A 26,380-nucleotide genomic window follows, 5' to 3' on the forward strand; every position below is an offset into this window, starting at 1 on the left:
GAAAGTGCCCCAATGGCAAGAAATGGGATGGTCCATGAGGTTGGAAGTGAGGTCGAGGTGACCACAGGTGGGAAGTAACTTTTTGAACAAATTGTACTTTTAGAAGTTGTGGTACATTTGTGAAGTAAAAAAGTTTACTTTTACTCTGTTATATTCGTCAACGTTCCACCCGTTACATTTTATTTTTACATTTTGTATGTTTTGCCACAACCTGTCGAGTGTGGGAGGGTTAGTGAAATCCCTAAAGATGATCACTGAGTACCACCACTTTCATTCAGTAGGTTAGACAACTTGACAGCAGACCGACATAAGGAACAACAGGCACATTGTCCGGTGCGGGACGCAAATGAATACATTTAAGAAAAGTAGCTTGCGATATATCCTTTTCTTTAAGGCCCACATATCTGTGTGTGAAATGGGTGCTCTCTCATTATTAATATGAAAGTAAAGCGTGGCATCAATGATATAGGAAAAATGGTTAGCTAGCCACGAACTCTGAAATGAGGAAAACATGTCCCATATTGAGGTATATTTTCAAGATTATAAAGGTTTCAAGGTTATAAAATTAAGGTTTGTTATTGATATTGTATATTGAGATTTCTTTTGACTACATACAGGCACAGTTTTTACCTAGACAACGTAGGTTAGGATATCTAACCAGCCGGTCTGGTTTATTAACCAGTCTGCACATGGTTTATTGTTGTAATGTCTGTAGGTGTTTGATTTAAACCGCTGTTGGTGTTGGTGTGTGGCTCTTTGTCGGTCTTTGTTGTGTCTCTGGCTGTTTGTGATGCACATCGTGTTCCTGTTGTGACTCCGTGTTAGACGTTGCTTGTGTTCACCTTGCCTGTTCCGTGTGAGTGCCACTGTTTGTCCACGTCGAGGGACTCCAGTGTGTCCTGTTCCCTGCCACTTGGGCCATTACAATTACACATGAACTAAGTAGGACAAAGACCCAGAACAAAGAAAAACAGCTGTTTATTATGTATTTTTGCATGCTGAATCCAAATAAGTTTTCAGAATTCATCAACAATAGGTTTTTTGTTCCATTATATTTGCATCTGCATGTATAGCATTTAGCAGACACCTTCCAAAGTGCTTTTACCATGCTACTTTGGACAAAATAGTTCACAACTGATTGTACTCACATATCGTTATGTATAGTATATGGAAAATCTGCACCAAGGAAAGTGGTGCCCCTCTATGTTGGCAAACTATTACTGGACACTTAAGAGGGATGTTCAAGATTGTACATATTTTAAATGTAATAACAGCCTAATATATGAATAAGTAACATACACTTCATGTAAAATTTACTTAAAAACCATGCCTGAGAGAAACATCTTTAACAGATTTGAATTCAGCATAAAAAGAACTATGAGAACTCATATTTTAGTTTGTGGGACACATTAAATGTTTTCCAATGAGGTAAATCGCTACTTTAGTAGTCTTTGCAACAGATACTTCCTTACATAAGCAATAATTATAATGACTACTTTTATTTTACTTGAGTAATTATTATTTTAAAGTAACAGTAATTTTATTTGAGTACAGTTTTTGGCTACTCTTCCCACCTCTGGAAAGGACCATCTGGGACCACCTTGGATGCTGACTGAAGCTGGGGGAAACAGTCACAAACTAATGTCCATGTCTTCAGTGAATGGGAGATCTGGATATGTGAGCTAGCATCAAGGCTTGACAGTTTCAAGCATTGGAGAAGTACCTGACACACTCATGCCAGTGTACATCCTGGAGGCTTTCAGCTCCTATGCTGGGGCTCCCTGCCCTGCACAGTTTCAGAATTTCCCTTTTCTAGCACACCTGATCCAATTCTTGAAAGGCTTGCTAATTAACTGATGATCAGGAGTAATGAAAACTTGAAAATAAACAGGGCAGTGGATCCCCAGGACTGGAGCTAAGAATTACTGCTTTAAATGTTGCTGGAATAGAAGCTTAGCGTGGAAGACTGCAGTTCAAATTTGCAGTTCACCATGCATAAAGCATGGAGACACTGCTGGGCTTTTATGCTGATGGAGTGAGCTGAAGGACCATGCCAGGCTACTGGAAATCTAAATACCAATGCACATGACAATGGTCACAGTCTTCACACATGTCCTAATGACTTCATGTGAATGCAGTTATTGCTGTTCTTTCCAAAAGTCAATGAATAACCTGATCCCACAGAATACTGGAAATAACTTGGCCATTTTGCTGGATTTCACTTGACTAAAGTTATAACAAAAGCAATGACCTCTGAACCTGCCTTAACCACAAAGGTCTGTAACTTGTCACTCTTCTGAACTTTTCTCCTTCTCCACAGACCAGGAACACCAGCCAGATTAAGATCCAGGAGCCTAATCTACCTGGCTTCAAACTGGCACACACTGCTGAAAATGCCTTACTTGCAGTGATGGAGAAGCTCAAAGCAGCTAGATCGGCCAACTGACATGATTCTCATATCAGTCTGAATCACAGGCTTATTATGTAAATGGTTCATGTCCTACCTTAGAAAGATGCTTGTATCAGGTAACATGGAGGGGTTCCACATCCACTCCATGTAGACTCTCCACTGGAGTCCCATAAGGGTTCAGGCTCTTCTACAGTTCTCTCTACAGTCACTCTCTTGGTGATATATAACTCCTTCCATGCATTCTCCTACCATTGTTATGTTGACTAACTAATCCTGATGCCAAACTAATCGTGTCCTGTCCACATTCTAACATGTAGGAGTCTAGATAAATCTCAGTATGTTTAACCAACATCTCCCCATGAATGGCATCTTACCACCAAAACTGAATCCCAGCAAGACCAAGATGCTACACATCAGTGGAGCAACTGGTCATCACGGGGATCTTGCCATCTCTTTTGAGAACTCACTGATCACTCCAGTGCAAGGAACGCTGAAGTGCAAGAAACACTGAAGTAATTGTGCATGGCCATCTTTCTCAGGTCATGTCACAAACTTCACTCTGTCTTGCATGTTTCTCCTCTTCAACAGTTGGAGAATTTGCTCTGTTCTCCACACAGGCACCTGTTCAGTCTTTCGTCAGATCCCGGCTTAACTATTGCTTTCTATGCAAAAATCAGACCCTTGCAACTGATCCAGAACGCTGCAGCTCAACTAGTCTTCAATGCTTATGTCACTCCACTAATCTGTCCACTTCACTGGCTCCCTGTGGCAGCTCATACACGGTTGAAAACTCTAACGCTTGTCTACATGGTCAAAAATGGACCTGCTCCCACCTACTTGATGGGAATGGTCAAAACCTGATCTGTACCTTGAGCCTTTCGAGCATCAAGTACCATCTGACTTGACCCACCATCCTTCAAGCTCCATGGAAGAAAAGCATCAAGATTCTTCTGTCCTAGCACCCAGTTGGTGGAATAAACTCCTGCTTGTGGTCTGAACAATGGAGTCGCTCGCTGTCTTCAAATGCTGAACTGATTTGTTTAGCAATTGCTCTTGAATTGTGCTGTAGTCTATAGCATTGAATTGCTTTGTAATGTAGCTCTCTTTCTAGATTTCAACACAGACACTTGGCTCTGGCAGTCTCAATTAAGGGTAGATTTGTACTCTTACTAATTTGTGCTAACCAAAGATACTTTGAGAAGACAACTTAGAAGTCACTCTGGAAAAGAGTATCTGCTAATTGCCATATATAAAGATAGATGTAAATTAACCTGAGTGGAATTTAATCCAATTACAATACATTTCTCTCTCAACTCAAAAAAGCAATAAGAAGATTATATTACATGCTTAGTAATGTACTCTTGACCTACAGATACCGGACACCTACATTTTTAACCTACTGAAATGCTGTTTGGGCATGAGAAAGATTATCTGATAGGCCAACAAATATCACCAACTGCAGTGGGTGTGCAATGACAGCAGGAGTTAAAAAAAGACCCAGATGTCAGTCTTTTCTAACGGGACAATGCAACATAGACACAGGTGACGGCAGCAGCTCTTTCCTATAACTCATCTCTCCTGATATGAAAACGCTACAGGCAGGTTAGACTAATCCACAAAGATAACTGTTTTCCAGCAGAACTCTGATACAGGATTAGGACTATGCAAGAGGATATGTAAATTAGCCTCAAGCGAAATCTGAAACAGCCCCCAACCCCCATCTTAACGTACGCTCCCTACTCACCATCTTTTTCGCATATGTTTAATCCCTTCTTTCCAGAACATAGATTAGCAGTCTCTTCTCCATAACCCAACTGGGCAGATTAGGGGGGTGGGAATGGCGCATACACCATCTGGTTTGACAGCACAGTTTTGGTATGTGTGTGTGTGTGTGTGTGTGTGTGTGTGTGTGTGTGTGTGTGTGTGTGTGTGTGTTTGTGTCAACACACTCAGATCATAATAACATCAGAGAAGCACCATGTTAGAGGTAATGTGATGAAAACAACAGGAACAGTCAACACACATACACAAAATGGATTTCCATGAAATACAATCACACATTGACTTCACACTCACAGCTGCCAGACGATCTGAAGGACTGTAGACCAGTATACAAGAATAAAACTGGTGCTTCATCTGTGAGTGCATAAGAAATAATGAAACAGATTTCCATATTCTAACCCAGACACTACATTTAAAGGATGTATATATTAACTACTGACTCCAATAAGGCTTGTAAAGATACCTGGTTCAAATGGAAAACACTCTTCTATGATTTAATGGTAAGGGGTATAGAAGAACAATCCAACCAGTGGAAAAATATCACACAATTGTAGTTTTGACAGCCTGTAATCAGTGTGAAATTATCAATGTTTCTTAATTATTTCCATTGATTCTGTGATTCTCTAGAATGTGATGATACTGTTTTGTGTAAATATATGTGTTTATATATATATATGTGTGTGTGTGTGTGTGTGTGTGTGTGTGTGTGTGTGTGTGTGTGTGTGTGTGTGTGTGTGTAAGATTCTGTCATGCCTTTTGGGAGGACTGAGTATTTATGCATTGCAATAGGAACTTGGTGTTCCATTCTGATGTCTCCATTCTGCCCACCTTGTTACATTTGGAGTGATTTTCTATTTATTGATTTAATAATTGACTTTTGCTGGCTATATTGGATTTTGGTTTCTAACTTCTGTATTTCTTTGCTGGTAAACACTTGCTCCATACTTTGATATCCTGTTTCATTAATTACAATCTGAAATGGGACTGAGTGGAACTTCTGATTTGTTAGTGTAGCCTGAGACCCCACAAAAATAACACCTGTCATTTTAAATCTCACACATGCATACATGCACGACACACATAAACACACACATGTACATAGTTTCTTTCGTCTGCTGCCGTTGGATAACGATCAACAGAACAAACACATGCCTTTCATACTTTTCTGCGTCACACACATGCACACACCTGAGGGCATGCAGCATTGGAGATTGCCTTCTGTCTTCCTAAATTTGTAAATCAAAAAAATGCAGCAAGGAACAGGGTATGTGTCCTTGCGTGTATGTGTCAGGAGGAGGTTAAGAAAATCTGTGCTCATGCAAAACTGAACATCATGGTCTTATCCTTCCGGCCTGCCTCACTCTCTCTTTCTCGCGCACACATGTGCACACACACATGCACACACACACGCACACGCACACGCACACACGCACACACGCACGCACGCACACACGCACGCACACACGCACGCACACACGCACACACGCACGCACACACGCACGCACACACGCACACACGCACACATACACACATACACACATACACACACACATACTCACTCTCATCTGACTAAACCAGCTCTAATGAACAGATATCAAAGGGTCACAGGGTTGTTACTGCAGCTACTATTGTTGTACTTAAATGTGAAACCTTTAAAGGAGCACCCAGAGTTTCCAGTGCAGATGTGTTCACACCTGTGATGTCAAACTGGAACAGCTGGACTATTAACCACAGCTATAATGACCTAATAACTAAAAGCTATAGCATGGAGGGCAAGAAAGGGCCAGAGGTGGGGACAGAGAGAACACAGGCACTGACAAAGGCGCCCCTCCCCCAAGACACCCACAAATCTGCCTTCCCAGAGGACCCTGGGATACTGCCAGTACCAGTGTCTCATCTGGTCTCATGCATGAGATCACAAACACACAGACACATAAAATATAGATGAGCTGTAAGTTATAGAAGACCACAGGGTCACCATGAGGACATAAACACGAATAATTTAGTGATGGAGATAGCGAAGGAGAGAGGGAGACAGAGGGACAATGAACGAGAAAGACAAACAACTTAATTTGAAATGTCACTTGGGGCTGTGTGTGTATTTTGTGGCTGAGTGGCACACAGAATGAGTGCATGGATGTTTGTTAATGTTTTAATACACTAACCATGTACTTTGTTGCAGATAAGCAGTTGTGTAAAAATTGCTGAAGTCTGTCATACGAGCTTAAAGCACTTTGATACTGTTGTCTAAATTCACGCTGGTCACTTCTTGCCATAATTATTGAGAATCTGTTGGATTCTTGAGAATCTGGATGCCATTTTCCTTGAATGCCTTTTCCCTGGTATTAAAAAAATATGGAAGCCGACTGCTCTTTCATTTTATTCTATTAGGTATGCAAGCTACCCTAATCCAGTTAGCCTAGGTTTGGTTTGGTTTGTTTCTTTGGCCTTTGAAGTAATTCGAGTGTGTGTATGTGTGAAGAAACAGACTAAACCTCTGACTGCAGGGCAATGGGCAGACTGCCGCAGTCCATTCTGGAGACCTCAAGGGCTGGGGGAATTCCACGTGTTGCCCTGGCAACAATGTGAGAACGCAGAACAATACATAACACTGATAGCGACCCATGTCCTTACAAGAACAACAGTCTGTACGTCCGCATGATCATAGTCATAAGCAAGAAACAAACAGGAGATAAGTTAAAACAAGGCCCCGGGAGACAGGAATGCACAATATATAATTTGTTAATTGTTATTGCAGTACTGACCTTTACAATACTGATACTGCAATGGGTTGCAATATGGAAATGATTGCTCTAATGAGCCTGCATGCACGCACACACACACACACACACACACACACACACACACACACACACACACACTCGTTTGGAAGGATTATGCTAAAAATTAACTGTCCACCAGAAACTATATTCTACTATACAAAATCTCAAAATAACACGGCTGACATGTTTGTTCTAGCAAAAGCCTTTTGTAACACATCCCTGGTGATTCTCTTCATTCAAACCGGCAATGCCTGTGTGCCAATACCGGGGGCGCATAAAGGCCACTGCAAGAATCAGCCTAAATGGAGCGCTTGTTCCTGTAACAACAGGCCGACTCGCTCGAGCGCCGTTCGGTCGCACGCCACAGAGTAGTATACTCTATTGTGTGTGCGTGTGTTACCCTGTGTGTGTGGTACCCGGCTGGTGCAGTGGTCGACTAAACTGTCTACTCAGATTTCGCTTTGCCATCAGAGACGGACAAACTGATCACAACTGAGACTCCGTTTAGGTGGAGAAAAAAGCAGTTTAACCCGTCAAACTTGGGTTTCGTGGCAAATTACCAAAGAAATATGTCAAGTGAACCTCTGCAACACAATTTAGATTTTACTAAACAAACTATTTTGTTGGATTTATTTATTTATTGCTTTCATTACGTTTTCAATGAACACTTTTTGGCTCTATCTATCTATTTCTATCTATCGATCGATCTATCTATCTATCGATCGATCGATCTATCTCACACATGAGAGAGAGAGAGAGAGAGAGAGAGAGAGAGAGAGAGAGAGAGAGAGAGAGAGAGAGAGAGAGATAACAAAGCTCATTCTAATGTATACTGGAAGCGTGCTGTGTTGTTTTGCATTAGCTACTTGTCACTTAGGTTAAAAGATATGTGGTTATCCTGCGAGGGAAGAGGCGGTCATGTGAGTGCAAGCGACATGGTGGCCAGCTTGCAAAAACAACCCCAGATATTACAGTGCAGTTTCCGCCAGCGCTGTAATGTTGCCACGAAACTGTAGTTAGGCTAGTGAAAAGAAAAGGCAACTTTCGCTTCGGCAAATTAGCGAATAACAAGATAAACGGCAAACTCCACATTCTGAAGAGAAGCGTGGTCAACCGGACAAGACTGAGACGGGGTTTACCATTTCCTCGGAGTCTCTGGTAACTTCGGGTGAACTTTTCTCCGTCGCAGTGTCGGCGCCAGGCATAGTTCCCTCCACCGGTACCGGTCAGATTGGCGTGTGCGCCGTCCTTTGCTCGCCGGTTCCGTTACATCGTCTCTGGAGTTACGAGGCGAGCGCTCTCGGTAGTCCCCCGCGTGGTAATCCGCTAGAGCTCAACCGGGACGCAACATATGCCCTTCGAGCCGCGCGCGTACCCACCCACTTGTAACCGGTGTAACGGGAGAGCGAATGAAGGCGGGGCGGCAACGACTCGCTAACTTACCTGGCAGCACCGTCGAAACGAGTCACTTTACAGCCGCGATAGGAACAAAAATCGTTGGTGTTGGACCTTGAGCTGAAACATTTCCTGCCATGCTGGAATAAGTCCTCTATTGGAATAAGTCCGTGTAGGTTTCCTGCTCCATGCAGTCCACAAGAAGGACAAACGCGGTGGATTTTCTCACTACCGCAGACTGCCCGCGGGGTGGAGTGCGTGTTTGTTATGTTTCAGTAATAATTAGAGAAATTAAGTATTTATTGTGAACCCTACGAGCATTTACATTTTTGTAACGGCAGCTGTCCAGTTCTGCATCTGCAAACGGACATGCCCCAGCCAAATTCGTTTGTTGGTCCTTTATTTGTTGTATATTGGTCGGATTAAGAATCTCATCTGTAGTCATAGTGTGCTATATGGTGTAGGTTCTAATGGTTGTTTTTGCTGTGATCATTAATTTTAATTAAGGCGCTCTATTTTACGAGTAAACATTTGGCTCGTGCATGTGAATTAGTTCAGTGACCCTCTTTTCCCGTGCAGAATGTTACCCTGTGCAGTTCGAGCATTGCATTGTAATTCTCCCTTCATAAATCCTTTGCGCTAAACCACAGAAATCCTGTCTGAACACAGGACTACGGGGTGAAAGGTAACGAAAGGACAATAGATCAAAGCATCACTTGAATCTTAAAACACACCACAGAGGAACACACATGAAAACTGCTGTTTTATATATGAGTCTTCAAACTGTCTTAAAATATATGAATCTTCAAACTGTCTTTATAGCACTGTCTTAAAACTGCCCTCAAACTGAAACAGGGTTCTCAAAGAGCCCTACTCACAGGCACTGAATAGGACAGAGTAATGAGTTATGAAATTTAAACGATCTGATTTAAATGCATGTGCATACATGCACTCACACACACACACACACACACACACACACACACACACACACACACACACAACCAGTTAAACCGGTTTTCCTAAAATGACACATTGTGTGTGTGCATGTGCCAACGGGTGGCTAGATTAATCAGATGTTTGACAGCAGGTCAAATTCCATTATCCACTCAAGTACTCCTACTGCTCACTCTGCTCAGTCACCCCACTCATAACACTCTCTCTCTCTTTCTCTCTAACACACACACACACACACACTAACTCAGTGACAGCAGTCCAATGGAGTGAGTGGGATGGGAAATGTGAATTTATTAGATTAAATCTGAGACATATGAAGACATAAAAATGGAACTGTATGAATAATGTATGTGTCTGTCAGTCATAAAAAAGCCTCTTATAGAAACAACTGTCTACCAAAGTTACTGGGACACTCATATACAAAAACTACACCACCATACCAAAGTTACTGGGACATTCATATACTAAAACTACACCACCCTATCAAAGTTACTGGGGCACTCATGTACAAAACTACACCACCCTAACAAAGTTACTGGAGCATTTTTAGTGAAAACATCATGTTCACAGTGGAATATTTGTTAGGTGCACATTTTGCCTGGATAACTGTGCTTGATGTGTTTCTCCTCATATACATTGCCATGCTGAACATTCCAGTGCCAGTCACTCTTGGACAGTGGGCCAGTGTAGGGCTTTGGGTCAATCTCAGCACCATTTTACACTCCAGTGTCACTGTCATTTTCTTCAACACGGTGCATACAAAGCTGAATTTGTTAGTTTGTTGGTTGCACTGCAATATCATGTAGTTTGCATGACATATTATGAACGGCCCTGTTCACCACCGTTCTCTGACAGTCCGCCACATTGTGGTAGTTTCCACCATTATAATGTAGAAAACTACTTATTTTAAGGCAAATCTAATTTGCATAAAGACATGGTAGACATTTGGACTTCTTTCTGTCTAACTCTTTACCTGTATGAGATTTGCCATATTTATACAAGAAGTTGTTTTTTTTAAATTCCAAAATTAGTATAAATAATCTCAAGGTGCCCCCTTCTTTCTCACACACGTTTGTGGAGGCCTTGAAAGTTTGTTTGTTTGTTTCCCTATGTTTTCTATGGCACTTCCTGTCTCTGTCCCTTAATCATGTGGCTCTTTAGGAAACACAACTAACCCTCACTAAAAATAATTCCTGACACCCCGCCCCAGCATAGGTTAGCAGTGGTTTAATGGCTGTAACACACTATTTTACCAGTTAGCACAAAAACCCATTTAGGAGATAGCTTTTAGGCTCTTTACTGCCATTAGAGGACATTTTCACTGCCATTTAGATTCGATCAAGCTTTTAACAGCCTAAAAGCCTGTGGATAAGCTTCCCATGCATAAAGATGTGGCTGACAAAATCTTTACAAAGCAGACAGGCAGACACCATTGTGATGGTTCTCAAAACTATTAAACAGCAAGAATAATGGATAGATTTTGAAGGGTTCCCTCCTCTGGATTAGTGAGACTGTAGTATTGTATAAGGACCATCCAGAGCATCAGTGAGGTGACATGCAATGTGTATGTCTACTGGCTGACCACACTGACCAAACACTTTCACTTACAGTTATGTGCAAAATAATAGCAGTGTGTTTAAAACATCTGAGAAAAAGCTAAATCCTCATAATAGCATTTATTTCCTTATATACACAAAGGCATTGGGAGCACTGCACATTCAATTCCAAATGTAAACATGAACGAAATATCACTTTTTCAACTGAAAATGAAGAAAAAAGAATAATGGGCTGTTCAAAAAAAATACCGGTGTCTTCATTTTCATTTACAAACTCGAATATATAGAGTATAAACTGAAAGGTTTTTTTATTTTTTTTTTTACAGATTTAGCTTTTCTGTTGATCACTGAACTAATATTTAGTTGTATAACCTTTATTTCTGATAACTGCTTTACATCTGTGTGGCATGGAGTCAACTCACATCTGACACCTGCAAACAGATATTGCAGCCCAAGCTGACTGGACTACATTCCACAGTTCTTCTGCATTCTCGGGTTTTGCATCAAAAACAGCATTTTGGTGTCACTCAACAAATTCTCAATCAGATTGAGGTCTGGGGATTGGGCTGGCCACTTCATAATATAAATCTTGTTAGTCTGGAATCTGGATGTTGCCCACTTGCTGGTGTGTTTGGGGTCATTGTCCTGCTGAAACACCCATTTCAAGGGCATTTCTTCTTCACCATAAGGCAACATGACCTTTTCCAGTATTTTGATATATTCAAACTGGTCCATGGTGCCTGGTATGCGATAAATGGGTCCGACTCCAAAGTATGAGAAACATCCCTAAACCATTATGCTTGCACCTCCATGTTTTACAGTCTTCACAGTATACTGTGGCTTGAATTAAGTGTTTATGGGTCATCTCACAAACTGTATGGCCTTTAGACCCAATAAGAACAATCTTGCTCTCATCTGTCCATAGAATGTTGCACTACTTCTCTTTAGGCCAGTCAATGTGTTCTTTGGCAAACTAACTTTTTTAACACATCTTTTTTTCAGCAATGGTACTTTACGAGGGTTTCTTGCAAATAGTTTGGCTTCATGTAGGAGTCTTCTGATTGTTGCAGTGCTCACAGGTAACTGAAGATCTTCTTTGATTTCCCTGGAGCTGATCATTGGATGTTTCTTTGCCATGCTTGTTCTTCTATGATCTACGCGGATGGTAATATTTCTTTTCCTACCACGTTTCGGGTTTTGTTTGCCATTTTAAAGCATTTGAGATCATTTTAGCTGAGCAGCCAATTATTTTCTGCACTTCTTTATAAGTTTTCCCCTCTCTAATCAACTTCTTGATCAAAGTGCTTTCTCCTTCAGTACAAGGTCTGTAACAACCCATTTTACTCACTGAGCCAGGGCTAAAACCAGCAGGTACAACATTTGCTGCCCTCCTTCTTTAAACAATGGCCATAATTCACACCTGTTTCTTCATAGAATGAATGACTTCACTAATTGAACACCACACTGCTATTAATTTGAATGCGCCCCTTTCATTAAATGATTCAATTACACCCAATTAGCAGCGTGCATGTCATGACCGTTGATTCTGTTGGTTCCCCATTACTCGGCTACACCTAGTCATGAATTTTTTCCCTTGCTGTATTATCCTTTCTGACACACGTTTGTGGAGGCCTTGAAAGTTTGTTTGTTTGTTTCCCTATGTTTTCTATGGCACTTCCTGTCTCTGTCCCTTAATCATGTGGCTCTTTAGGAAACACAACTAACCCTCACTAAAAATAATTCCTGACACCCCGCCCCAGCATAGGTTAGCAGTGGTTTAATGACTGTAACACGCTATTTTACCAGTTAGCACAAAAACCCATTTAGGAGATTTTGTCTTTCTGACAAAATCAGTAATTAAATACATTAGTGATGTTAGACTGCTATTAATTTGCACATAACTGTATATTATTAGTTGATGGAAACTAATAAAGAGGTCTAAGTGTACAATACTCCCCCCCCCCTTCTCTTAATTAATTAATGGCATCAACTTGAATAAAATAACTACATAGACATACATACTCTTACTTCTTTTATTGCTGCTTGGGGGTGGGGGTGAACCCAAAAGGAACGGATAAAAAGCAAAAGAGCAGATAAAAAGCAAAAGAGCAGATAAAAAGCAAAAGAGCAGATAAAAAGAGTACTCAGGGGGTTTGAACAGCAGACCCCATTCCCTTTTGTCCACCATACTCGCCTGCATTATGTCACATGACTATTTAGAACTTCTGGTCCTCTGATTAAAAAGATAAAATGAGCCATTAAGCATGTATACACACACATGTACTAGAGCCACTATTTCAGCTACACTGATGAGTGGATATTTTGCTTTAACTACGGTGATTTGATTTGGAGTCGTGCTGCCACTTTATTAATGATTTAGGTTGCTGCCTCTCACATTCTGGTGAATTATAGATGAATACAGCTGTCTGTGTGCACATACAACTTTTTAAAGGTGGACAGACCTGCCTTGTGGGTCAGAAACTTGGAGAATTCTCCAAGCATTCATAACATTACAATTGGTCATGAAAATGTGTTTATCTACACGAATGACATCGCTGTCATTGCCAAAGAGACACCTCAAAAAAATCCCAGTTATACTGGAATAAGCAAAACTTCACACTATGTGAGAGTGGCATCTTTGACAGGTCTTGCATAAAACGTGTTCTACATTAGTCCATTAAATTAACAATAAAATAAAGCCTTCTAAAACAAATCAAGCTTACTACTCACCAGTAAAAGCCTCCCTTTATTCATATCAATATGTAACTCTCAAAAACATCCAGGAATCTGTACTGCACCTACAAGAAGTGTGATGTGTCCTGATGAAGAGGAAGGAAGTGTGAGTGAATGAGCAAACGAGAAAGAGAGAACACACATAATGTTCTAACTGGGACGTTGCTATATTTACCAAATGAGGTGTGTAGGAATGAGGGCAGATGTCTCTTTTGTACGATACATTATTATCTTAACATAATGTTCACATAAAACCAGTATATTTGCTCAGCAGTGACATTGATTTCAGTTTACATCAAACACCACACCAATATTGTTCCTATTTTTACCTAAGGTAATATAACATCAGTCCAACCCTTAAAAAATGTCTGGCAAACATATTAAAACAGCAATGACCATATCCATAATGTGCCTTTAGGATTTAGTGTCCACTGACTGGTATGTCCTAGGCTGGTCCACTGGCAAACAGGTGTCTTTTGAAGGAGCATGAAAATTTAAACTCCCTTCTCAGTGTGAGACTGCACCCTGCTGGGGTGTGTATCCATAATTAATAACCTCAGATAGCCATTACAGAGGGTATGTGAAAGAGTGGGCAAAAAAGCAGAAGCACATGCTTGCATAAACCTGGTAATGAACATAAGACTGTGCAGGTGCAGTCAATCCAAACGTTAACTCAGGATTTTGCGTAAGCTTCTTTACTCTTAAAGATAGTTCATGACAGTTTTTCATCTCATAAATCCTTAATGTGAAATATACATTATACATGTTTGTAAAAGTGTTGATAGATGCACGTTTGATTTAATTTTTGATGAGAAGAGTCGTCATTTTGCCTTCAGAAATATGAAGATGAAGTCAGCAAAATGCTGAAACATGGAACGCAGTGCCCTCCACTGGAAAGCAATTCTTTTCTGCAGGCTCAGCTCTTTAAGAGTACCATTAAAACAGACTTTTACAAGAAACCACTGACACATACAATAACAGAACTAGATCACATCACCATTACTAAATATCCCCTATTTCAACTGTCCTCTTAGCAGGTAACTCTTGATTCATATATCAAGAGTTAATAAAATTCAGATTCATTTCCTATCAGCAACACTGATGACCTATGAGGTTTGGAGAGCCGGTCCCACTCATTTTGGTAAACCATCTTTAATACGACACAAAACTGAAATACTGAAAAACATGGGAGGACTGAACAACACCCACTACAACTTCCTGTCACAGTTATCTTTGCAAAGTCTAGCTATTTGTAAGATTTGAGAGAACCCTGTATAGTTAATGCACCCTCACAAACACCTTCTCTCCATGTCAGATAACTATATGACAAACAACTAGCACCTCTCAGCTCTGAAATCATTTCTACTCAAATAAAAGCACCAACACATACTTTTTTGATGATGTAACAAACTCTACAGACATAGTGGCACTTTGTAGTTTTTATTCATTTACAATTATAAATGTCAGCTATAATTTACAGAATGCTCAGATAGAATATGGGACAAAAAGGAGGGCCAAAGCCATTTGAGGGAGAGGTGTGAGGGTCACTATTGCCCGACCTTGGGCACCCACTCATGTATCTTCTTGGGGGTTGTGGAATATGGAACATAACAATCTTTAGTCCCGCTCACGTTGATCTGGTGAACCTTTGCTAGGAATTTCTTGGGCTCAGGAGGATGAGTGGTGGGAGGGTCATCAGTCATGCAGTGCAGCCAGCGATGCCTAAAGAGATACAGACAGAGAGAGAATAGTACAGTCAGATATTTGCATTAACAGCAGACCAAATACAACTAAGTTTTTTTTTTTAAAGGATGCACATCTCACACAAGACGGATGTCATTCTGTGTACTTTGAAGAATGATAATATAGCACAGATGTTACAACATGTGCAAAAAGTCTTTTACCATTCTGGAGGCACCATGCTGCCATCAACATCCCACAATGTCCTTTTGCCATTCATCTCTGTGGTGTAGATAACCCATCGATGACGGCCTGGAGAAATCAGCCAAATCAAGATGCAGATACTTGACTTTCTATAATGACAATTATAGGACCAAGAATTCATTTATACAAATGGTTTATTTGTGGTACAGGACATGGGAGAAATGACATACTTTAAAAAGACACTTAAATATCTGGGTTTCACCTCTTATCCACATACTACATTACCGTTTTGCAATTTCCCATTTGTGGGACATGAACAAACAACTGGAGCACATCTTGGACACTATCAAATCAATATAAGTTATAGCAGGTAACTTCAATAGCATACTATTTTGGTGCACTATTTTGTCCCGACTGCATTTCTTCAACGCACAAAAATGCTTGTACTTCCGACGTAGCTATTAAGTGGAATAGGTTTGACTTGCACTTGCATCTATGCATATAAAGCGTCGCTGCAAAACACGTAAAATGGTTTTGAGAACCACTGTACTGAGATAAAAATAAGACTTATATTATAGCTAGGTTAGCTTACCCTAGCTAGGTTAAATAACTAACGACAGCATCACCGATTCAAACCTGACTAGGTTAGCTAGGATAAAGCTTCTTCGACCTTACCAAAGAAATATCGGTTGTCCTCGTAGTACTTGTTACCGTATTTGTCGATGCCGACCAATGCTCCTGTCTTCATGTCATTTACCCTGTTAACGGTATTTAATCAGAATTTACAGTAGAACCAAAAACACTCACACAGATGCTAACTAGCTAAGCTAGTAACGGGTTAGCACCTATTCAGAAAGGTCATCGGGAGGTTCTGCTTTGTCGCTGTTTTCTTACATTCAACTGCCACTATTTTCCATAAATGCTGTTACTACACATTTCTATTCAACACCTACCTGAAAAACTGCAGGAACAAACCCCTGACCCCACCATGCCCAGTTATTTGGCTCACGGCCCTTCGAAGTACGTTAACATACTCTGCCATAGCAAACGGACACTAAAAGCGGAGGGACTGTCGTACACAAAGTTCCGACCGGGCACACGGTTTGTTGTGTTTAGTACCGTTAGTTCTACCAGAAAGGCTTTGCTAGTGTTTAGTAGGCTGATTAATATATTATTACTCTGCGCTATTTATAAGTTTAACCTGCCACAGCTGGCTAATTTGTTGCACAACAAGGAATATAGTCGTGTATAAATATAGTGACTTGATATAGTACAAATATAGTACAATAATGTATTTAACAAAAGTACTGAGGTTAGTACAAATATTGCTAAGAATAACTAGAAAAAATATTTTGAAGCACATTTTATACACTTTCCTTCTACTTTTAAAGTTTCATCTTTCACTACCAAGTTAAACACAATAAAAAGAACAAAGTAGACAAAGGTGAAAACACTGACATATACATAGTGCTTCCACCTCTTTTCTGCTTGTAACACTGCAAAGAACAGAATTCCCAGAGATTCTCTGTAGGAGAATTGACATTTATTGTACTTATATACATAATTAATGTACATACAGGAGTCAGTGCGCTAGAATGCAAAATGGGCAATGCTCACTAAGCCAAACAAATGTTTAATTAAGTCTTTTCCACACATCACACCTCCACAGACGTTCTCAAACGTGGTGACCTGAATGTTGAAAAATTTCAACTGTTCCAACCAAATGCACACCATGGCTCACAGTATCCGTTGTCCAATACAAGGCTGCGTTGCGCTTCATATGAATGCAAAATTAAAAAGCAGTCCTAATTATAATGTCCTCCGCCTCCGAAATGCACCTGCCTGCAATAAGCAAGAGCTGTCTGTCAATGTTATGTTCATTCAAATGGCCACATTCCATTGGCTGTTTATTTTGGAGTCCAAAAAAGGGGCAAAAGGTCAGTTTTAGGGCTGAGAGGTCACGGTCCAGTATCCTGGCCATTAGAGCCCTGATGCTGAGCAGGTATGCCTGAGGGATGGGCCAAGAGTCACTCTGTGGTGCTGACTGACTGGCTGTTGTAGTCAGTGGAGTCCATTTTGAGGATGTAGGGAATGATACTGTCGATCTGGACGTTTCCGATGAGGCCAGCAAAGAACAGCTCCTCGGTCACAGCTGCACTCATGAGGCGCAGAGCAGGCAGGCGTAAGAGCAGCTTCGACAGACTGAGAGAGAGAGATAATAGTCTCATAGTAAATACTTACAGTAAACCCTAATGTATTTGTGGAAAAGATACCAGGTGAGACTGCTTGTGGTCTTGATATTTTGTGATAAAAGGAAAATTGCAGTAGTTCAGTGTCACCATTTGTTTAAACAGTCATCTTTACAGGGCACAATGGCTTAGTTGGAAGATTGACTTACTGCTACTGGCTTAGTGCTAGTCTGCTTACTGTATAAGAAACAGGATCTACAAGAGACCCTTCCCTTCTTAGTCCAATTCCTCAGTTAGGGAATTTGCACTCACTGAATGATGTCACAGTGTAATGAAAAACCATTTGCAAAAAGAAATGATGAAAGTGTTGATGGGAACAATAGGACGGGTTGTAGAGGTAGTGTAGGCAATATTATCTGCTAAGGTCCTGTGTGGCTGCAGGTTCTTGCTCCAACCAAGCAGAAAAACACTCAATACAAGTAATCAAATGAGTGTCAGGCACGTTGGCATGTAGGCATGTTCCAATGGTGGGGTCACTGTGGATAAGACTACCTGTTCCTGAGACATCTGAGAGTATGAGCATCTTACCGATAAGTATCCTCTGGATAGGCCCTGCTGACATAGTCCTGCAATTCCATGTATGCTTTCTCCTGGAACCGCTCAATCTGAAGAGTGCTGTCTACTCCAGCAAAATCTACAATAGCCACCCACCCAAACACACACACACACACACACACACACACACACAGTTGAGAACTGCCTCTTCCTTTTGCCCTCTCACTTTCATTTTCTTTAAATGGACCTCTTCCGTGCCTGGGCTGAAGAGAACAGTGGCTTTGAGGTAGGCGTATTCATAGGCATCAGGGTTCACCCGACTCATACTGTTACAAAACTCCTGCATTCGCCAGATGTGCTCCATCACTTGCTTCACTCGCTCGGCAGACAGTTTTTCTAGAAAACACACACACACACACACACAATTATTCAATTTAGATCCTAAAACATCATCATTAGAAGGAGTGTGTTGCACCAAAACGAGTGCCTTCCCCCCAGTGTTAGGCCAAAATGTGTCCCCCTACCTTCCTCCAAGCTGCTCTGGAGGTGACTCACGATTGCAGTGAGGATTGTCTCTACATTCATGACCTGAGCACACTGGGCCATGCCCAACGCAAATAGCTCATTCCAGCAAGCCTTTATTAAAGTGATTCCATTTTCTGGTCTACAAAGAGAGAGAAAGAGAGAGAGAGACAGACAGAAATAGATAGGGAGTTATAGAGAGAAAGAGAAAGGAAAGAGAAAAGACTGGTTAATGAAAAACAATAATAACCGGTCAAATTTAGCAGAAGGCCAACGGACACCAATGTGCGTGTACACACACTCGCACTTACCCAAGGGCCTGGAAAGCAGGGATGGACCGTGCCCAGTGCATGGAGAGGAACAGCAAGCGGGAAGCTGACTCGCAGATGTAGTTTAGATTCAGGAACTCCGGCACCGGCAAGGGCATCATCAGCTAAACACACATGCATCGACAACTTTCGATTAATTGTCACAGGTTAATGCTACTCCTCACATGGTTACATGTTCTTGCGGTTATAAGAGAGGCAACATGCGAGACGTGCAGTGGCCTCGGACCTTAAAGGGCACGTGAATTTCAGAGAGCAGCGGCCCCTCCAGCTCCAGCAGGGCTGCACTCTGCTCCTCTGTTCCCACTGAAATACCCTCCTCCACAGGCTCTCCACTAGCCTCTGGCTGCAGAACCTTTGCCAGTGTGTCAAAGGCCCTGCATGGACACACACACACACACACACACACACACACACGTTACTAAAAAGCATATGCATGAATATTTTGTCCTTTCAAGAGACTAGGTGTCTGCTCTTACCGAGTAATCTCGTTGGAATTCTGCTCATCTGGTTGGACATCAGTCATGGAGCCATCCTCGTTGCTCATGGTCTCCATCCCTGATAGGTCGGCATTACTGTCAGTCACCTCACGGCTCTTGGTAATGTGGGCAAGAGATGTGACCACGTTGGCCAGCGTACTTAGGTCACCTTGACACGAATCATTCTGCACAGAGGACACAAATAACATTACACAGAGTCTGAAATAAATTGTTTCCCTTACCTGCCAAGGGGTCTGATAGATGATAAAATGTACACACCAGGCATTTCTTTTATTTTTACCAGCCAAATTGACACTTCTAAACACACAAACATTTGTATTACTTACCACCCATAATCTTCTGAATACTTCATTAATAATAAAAATAAATGTCTGTTATTATTAATAAGTGCCTTTCAAGCGTTCCAAGATCATTGTACAAAAGTATAAAAAGAGCTAAGAGAATAAGATTAGAGACAGAAGTGAAACATTTATCATCATGTATATTATATCATATAGTTTCAAAAATTGACCAGACATGTAGCACCACTTTTTATTGCATTACTGTAACTGGTTGAATGTCCAAACAAATTTACAGGGCATTCAGTCACTTAAAATTACTGGCTGTCCTCAATTCGCCAATTAATTCTGCTGATGCACACCTGCCCCAAAAGTACTGCCCCCTCTCATTTATTACACAATGCAAGCATGGCGTTAAAAAAAAAAGTAAGGTGCTTCCTACAGAATTATTGCCAAAATGCACGTCAATGTGAAATGATAGTCAATGCAGGACTACCCTCAACTACAGGCTACCACAGGTCTGACAATTATGGTGGCAGCCAGGAATGAACATTCAGTTACTATATGCTGCTATCCACATAGTAGGCACCATTTTTGTGCAGAAGCTGTAAAGAAAAGATGCAAAAAAATTTGCATGCATGGGGCAAGCGTGGAAGCAGTGGGATCCGACTTCTGCCGGGGTTTCCAATGTGATTATTGAGTCAGCAGAAAACAGTAGCCTACTAACCTAGGACACTTTTTACAACTGCTAAAACATTTTTCTGGAGCTATTCATATTTTTTCCCCAAAAAAACCTTAAACACATAGCCAAAAACAACTGAAAATAGTTATTAAACATGCTAATAAAATTGGAAACTGCACTAGGACAAAAAAAAAGTAGAGAAGGATCAAAATAAACAAAAATGTATCCAAATCGTTAACTCATATTTACTGAGACATTTGAGATATGCACCTGGACATCACTCTATAGCTAGCTATGTTACCACATTCCACCTCCATAATGTGTTGTTGTTCCTGTGCATACATGTGTTTTGCACCATTATTTCAATAAACAATCTTCACTATGGTTGACAGAAACAATAAGGTGGAAGGAAAACACATGTACTGCCAATGAACTTTTCGTAGATCCAAATACTGCAATGCAAATACAAATGCATCTCGCAGGACCTGTCCTGGTCCTGCCACACCAACTCCCTGGCAAAGAAGGCCCGACAGCATCTTTACCACCTCAGATGCCTACGAGACTTCAGACTGCCCTCCAAAGTGCTGCAGAACTTCTACACCTGCACTATTGAGAGCATCCTCACAGGGAACATCACAGTCTGGTTTGGGAACAGCACCAAGCAGGACAGACAAGCACTCCAGAGGGTGGTGCGTTCAGCAGAGCGCATCACTCATATGGAACTTCCTGACCTGCAGACCATATATTACAAGCGATGTCAGACCAAGGCCAAGAGGATTTTTAAGGACCCCACCCATCCCAACAATAGGCTCTTCTCTCTGTTGAGGTCAGGGAAGTGCTTTTGCTCCCTGAAGACCAACAAAGAGAGACTGAAGAGGAGCTTCTTCCTGCAGGCCATTCAGGCCCTGAATCAGGGCAACTGATGAACTGGGGGACTACTCTGTGTACTCTGGGTATGATGTCCACAATAACATCATAAAAAGACTGTAAAAAACTGTAAATTGTAAAAAAAAACAAACAAAAAAAAAAAACGAAAATTGTACCTTCTGTATATATATAGACATTATACATTCCCTCTGCATCCTTTATTACATAGTTATTTATTCATCAAACCACATCCACTTCCCTGTAGTTCCCTGTAGCTCTCCTCAGCTCGAAAAGAGCAGTTACCAAAGCATTTCACTGCGAGTTATAACATGTATGACTATGTATGTGACAAATAACTTTGAACTTGAAAACTTCTAACATCTCAAATGAGAACATAAAAAGCATGCAAACCAAAAACCACAGAAAAAAACATTTGGTTCTCACCAAATAGAACATGAATATGTATTTGGTGGTTGACAGGTATTCATTTCAAACCTTGATATTACATATATAACAACATATGCTAATTGACACTATTAGGTCTGACTAAACATAGTTCAAGCTGCTTCAAAGCTATACTTCATAACAAAATTTTTATTTACTTCTTTGACCATAAATTCATCTTATTATTCTTACGGCAGAACTGAGGTCAGTGGATTGTGTATTACCTGGTCTGGTGAGGAAGGGATGAGTATTGTGTTGTCTAGTTTGGAGAGAGACTGTTGAATGTTCAGAAGCATTTTAGAGTCTAACAGACTGGCAGACCTGTGGACAGTAACACATACACAGACAAAATTTAAAGGTCACTAAAAATCAATGTCTGATCGCACACAAGTGCTTAGACACACAGGCACAGACGCACACACAAACCTGGCTGTCTCTTTATCACTGACAAACGTAGGCATGGCAGCAAGAGGACTGCAAAGGTTCTTGCGGATGTAAATCTTCTCGATCGAGGGAGCACAGTTGACTGGCTTCTCCCTCGACACCTCCACTGGCTTCCTCTCACATTGCACAGCTAAAAAGACACAGGTACGGCAACTCTTCACTTTACCAAATACAAAATTTCATACTAAATTAACAATCCATACTATACACATTTTATCAAAGGACACATCCATACATGGGATGTGTGCAATATATTAAAGCAAAGATTTTCAAGGGTGTATCTAGGACTGTTGCAAATCAGCAGGAATGGTTTATGGGTATGTTTATCATGTGTGGGTCTGCAAAAGGGAGAGATTTGTGTGAGAAAGCAAGTCAACAGAGACGTGAGAGAGAAGGCGTGTGTGGGCGACGTGAGGAGGCGTGTGCTTGCGTGTCTGGGTAGGAGGGAGGCGTGCGTGTGATGTGGGTCACACTCACAGTCCTGTTTCATGCCCAGTGCCATGCAGCGCTGCAGTCTGCAGTACTGGCAGCGGTTGCGGTGGTGCTTGTTGATCACGCACTCGCCCGAGCCGCGGCACGTGTACACGAGATTCTTGCGGATGCTGCGCTTGAAGAAGCCTTTGCAGCCCTCACAGCTGACTGCCCCATAGTGACGCCCTACAGGGGTAGAAAGAGCAGGAAAGAAACGGGAACAATGAGGCCCCTGTCAGGGACAGGCCAATACGTTTACATCTGCACAACAGTGTGAACAATTTGAATAATCAGATTAAGGCTGTAGTTTAAATAAAATGTTTACTCAATAATATGTGATTGCTCCAATAATCTGTGTTTACATTTGTGTCAGGTTATGGAAAGAGGTTCAGTCAAATGCATAAGCGTATTCACTAACAAAGGAAAGATGCACAATATAGGGAAACACTTTAATCTAGTTTATCTGGTCTTTACACATTGGTATTTCAAAAGCACCCTAATGCAAGCCTTTGCTGGTGGTCATGGCTTAAACATACTGTAATGTATGAGCAAGTGGGCAACCAATGCAACTCTGGCAGTCCCTTGGGTGCTACTCATGCTGTGGGCTTATGTTTATCTGATAAAACAGCTGTATCCAGGTCAGAGGTATGTGCTGAGAATCTCTGATATTTTGGTGCATGTGCAAAACCCCACAAGAGATCTAAGGCATATACTTGCCACAGAAAAACAAAAGGCTGATGAGACATCTAGGTGTGTTACTAGATTAGAATTAGGTGGATTTCAACCTTAACTTGACAAATACTTATTTCCTTAATCTGATTATTATTGACATGCATGTAAATGCACTTGCTAAGTTATAAACAATAATTAACATGATTTATCCTAATTGTGTAGCCTAGTTCTGGGCTTTGGATTTACGAGCTTTAAGAGATTTTACAGTTCACAGCAAGTTCACAGGACATTGTTTCCACAGACAAAACAAGTTGACTTTATCATACAAACATATCCCTCATTAGGTTCAATGCACAACAGGATGCTTTTCCAAGCGTGAAAGCAGGCATTTTTGTGCGTGTGTGTGTGTGTGTATATATATATTCACCAGAGGCCTTGTCTCCACACACTACACAGTACTCTACAACAGGCTTGACAGAGCCTTGTTCTGTACTCTCGGTCACAAACTGGGGAAATATTTATAAAATACAAATACATTAAAACCGGTTCAGATCATTTATTTTACAACACACTAAAATAAATAGGAACTGTGGTATTGTGCTACTCAGTCGGCACAACATATTTTCAGCATGTTCCACTGGATCCTCTAAGAGGAATACAGCACATAATCAACAGTCTGTAAAGAATGCATAATCATGAAAAACATAAAGCACATCATTATTGCAGTAGTAGTAGTAATGTAAAATATCTCTCTCTCATTATAGCAATAATTAGAATCAAAATTAGTTGAATCAAGTCATTGGCCTGATTACTACTTTGATTATTTCTACACAGAAATTATGTAATCACATGAAATGACCCTAAACGTGTTTCATAACAGTGTTAACACCTTACCTGGATCTGTTGTCCTGCCAACTCAGGTGACGTGAAGAGCAGCTGATTAACGGCTGAACCATCAGCAGACGTGAGGATGACTTTGCCAGGTGAGGTCTCATGCTTCACAAGTAATTTGTCCTGGTTGGGGTAGTCTACATTGGCCAATATGAACTGTTGTTTACCGGCTCCTGCCTGGTCATATGCTGTTACTATCTGCACCTTTTGGCCCAACTGCTGATCTGTCACAATCTGGTGCACCCAAAAAATATGAAGTCTTTTATTAGTATTTGAACTTATAGGAATCAAGTATGCATGTAAAAAGAATGACATAGGCTAGAATGATGATGCTCAAGTAATGCTGATCAATACCTGAAGGCCTCCGTCTGCAGACACCAGCTGGATTCTGGGACTTTCTCCCGCCATGGTTACGATCCCACGTTGCTTTGGCTCAAATATTCCCCATCAGACACATGCACATACATGCGCACACACCCCTAATTCACACAATATGCATAATATGATGTAAACACAACAAGCACTCAATTAAAAAGATGCAAACACAAAAAACTGACCCATACCAATACATCATGTCTCCTGACCTACCCCATAAACATAACAATTACCCATCATTATCTTCTAGGAAAACAAATATTGCTGCATACAGTTATAATGTTATTAGATTGTAGGGAAGTTACAGCACCTAATCTGGTTTCTAGCTTCATTTTGTTAAATAGCCTATTGAAAGAACAGAAATTCGTAATAACGTCTGAAAGTCTACTTTGGTAAAATACCATAGACATATTCCTGTCACTTTAAGACTAAATAATTGAATGTAGCGATTAATAGCGTTTAGCAATAGATGTTCTCTTACATATCTACATGATACAATAATATTCCACCCAGTTTACTGGTCAGTTTGTGTAATGATGTTATCAACGGAAACAGGGAAGACAGCTAGCCACCAAAAGTAGTGTCATCTGTTAGCTTTATTAGCACGCCGGCTAGTTAGCATAGCATAGCATTGATCTGATATCTTTATTTAAATAACTATCCACGTTTGATGCTGGTTCTTAAAACTGAACTAATCACATGGCACGCATAATACAACCGAGCTGGGTGCGAAGTTTGATACGGAAGATAAAGAAAGTCCTTTTCCTGTTGGGTGAAAGGTCAACATTGAAGGGTTACAGCACGCTTCCAGCCGGGAGCACCGCAGCGCTCAGGGCTCTACGCTTCCGTGGTCAATGACTGGCTCGTCTAACGCTCCCCGTACCGAGTTACTCGCTAAACATCGTGGCATCATGAAGTTGTTGTAAACGACTTCGATTATTACTTTTTTGCACGTACACTACTTGTACGTAACACCGTTGTTAACGGTCAAGACGGGAAGAGCGAAGCTGTTATTAGCGGATTAGCTATCAAATGTGCTAGCTGTAGCGCTCATGTCAACGAAACATGACGGGTTCGTGATCCTGATCAAATCAACCCAATGAACAAATTTATATCTCGAGTATTTGGCTGAGCCCTCAGCTAGTAAAAAGTGACATGCTTAAGTGTTACTCAGACAACCATGGTCGACATTCCAGCTGGCAAGCTAACGCTAGCTGTTAGCTACGCGAGGCCAGATACGGTAGAAACGTTCAGTTTCGGTTAAATAAATACATGCTGCGTTAGCTATAGAGGCTTCACAAATGTGAAGACGGATGCAGACACTGTAGCTAACGCTCAGTAGACGGATATTCTTACCGTGTCGGTGTGTTTTATTACCGCAACACCAATGTTTTGATAATTTTCCGAAATCGGTTCGTCTCTGGGAGGTCAGAGTTCGCGACCTGCTCTGCGAGTCGTTTGCGTATGCGCATGCGCAGAGCGAAGCGGTCCGTCTAGAAGTTGTGGAGCCATGAGAGTTCAGCCTGAAGTTACAGTAGTGAGAGGTGACTGTGGATGCTCAAACCGTTCCATTAACACTTGTCGAGTGGCACTAGCTATGTGTAGTCAGATGAACGTGCCTAATAACGTATGTAATAAAACATGATTATCCTGACAAGTTTTTG

The 26,380-nt window shown here is 41.1% G+C and overlaps 3 protein-coding genes across 5 annotated transcripts in view; all 3 read right to left on the reverse strand.

The window, feature by feature from the left end:
- tmcc3 (transmembrane and coiled-coil domain family 3) overlaps nt 1-8,600 on the reverse strand; it is a 15,320-nt gene extending 6,720 nt beyond the window's left edge. The window contains exon 1 of one of the 2 annotated variants that reach the window (XM_027020679.2): nt 8,115-8,600. In XM_027020679.2, the coding sequence (XP_026876480.2) occupies nt 8,115-8,180 (66 nt within the window). In that variant the 5' untranslated portion in view covers nt 8,181-8,600. The remainder of the gene's footprint in view (nt 1-8,114) is intronic. The other variant, XM_027020678.2, reaches the window with a different exon arrangement.
- Nucleotides 8,601-15,037: 6,437 nt separating this feature from the next.
- Nucleotides 15,038-16,571, reverse strand: ndufa12 (NADH:ubiquinone oxidoreductase subunit A12). The gene is made up of 4 exons (XM_027020689.1): nt 16,454-16,571; nt 16,176-16,258; nt 15,521-15,608; nt 15,038-15,338 (listed from the first exon to the last, which is right to left on the reverse strand). The coding sequence occupies exons 1-4, from the start codon at nt 16,540-16,542 to the stop codon at nt 15,164-15,166; spliced, it is 435 nt and encodes a 144-aa protein (XP_026876490.1). The 5' UTR covers nt 16,543-16,571; the 3' UTR covers nt 15,038-15,163.
- Nucleotides 16,572-17,021: 450 nt separating this feature from the next.
- On the reverse strand, nt 17,022-26,351 carry nr2c1 (nuclear receptor subfamily 2, group C, member 1). Of its 2 annotated transcripts, none has more exons than XM_035528200.1 (14): nt 26,073-26,351; nt 24,696-24,820; nt 24,345-24,575; nt 23,878-23,956; nt 22,785-22,964; nt 22,290-22,437; nt 22,088-22,184; nt 19,572-19,756; nt 19,322-19,469; nt 19,078-19,199; nt 18,769-18,908; nt 18,503-18,640; nt 18,278-18,383; nt 17,022-17,702 (listed from the first exon to the last, which is right to left on the reverse strand). In XM_035528200.1, exons 2-14 carry the CDS (start codon nt 24,747-24,749, stop codon nt 17,528-17,530), a joined length of 1,803 nt encoding a protein of 600 aa, XP_035384093.1. In that variant the 5' UTR covers nt 24,750-24,820; nt 26,073-26,351; the 3' UTR covers nt 17,022-17,527. The 2 variants fall into 2 exon arrangements, with proteins under 2 accessions (XP_035384093.1, XP_035384094.1); XM_035528201.1 differs by lacking the exon at nt 26,073-26,351 and adding an exon at nt 25,198-25,471.
- Nucleotides 26,352-26,380: the final 29 nt, after the last annotated feature.

This window comes from Electrophorus electricus, chromosome 7 (assembly GCF_013358815.1).
Source record: "Electrophorus electricus isolate fEleEle1 chromosome 7, fEleEle1.pri, whole genome shotgun sequence".
NCBI classification, from domain to species: domain Eukaryota; kingdom Metazoa; phylum Chordata; class Actinopteri; order Gymnotiformes; family Gymnotidae; genus Electrophorus; species Electrophorus electricus.

Excerpts from the sequence above, each read along its gene's own strand:
- ndufa12 (XM_027020689.1), bottom strand. The coding sequence starts at position 16,542 with ATGGCAGAGTATGTTAACGTACTTCGAAGGGCCGTGAGCCAAATAACT. Across the intron at positions 16,259-16,453 it reads TTGTTCCTGCAGTTTTTCAG|GGTAAATGACATGAAGACAG; the intron begins GTAGGTGTTGAA and ends TACCGTTAACAG. Across the intron at positions 15,339-15,520 it reads AGCATGGTGCCTCCAGAATG|GCATCGCTGGCTGCACTGCA; the intron begins GTAAAAGACTTT and ends GTATCTCTTTAG.
- nr2c1 (XM_035528200.1), bottom strand. The coding sequence starts at position 24,749 with ATGGCGGGAGAAAGTCCCAGAATCCAGCTGGTGTCTGCAGACGGAGGC. Across the intron at positions 22,185-22,289 it reads AGTGATAAAGAGACAGCCAG|GTCTGCCAGTCTGTTAGACT; the intron begins GTTTGTGTGTGC and ends TACTGTCCACAG. Across the intron at positions 18,384-18,502 it reads CACTGTTCTCTTCAGCCCAG|ATTTTGCTGGAGTAGACAGC; the intron begins GCACGGAAGAGG and ends TGGCTATTGTAG.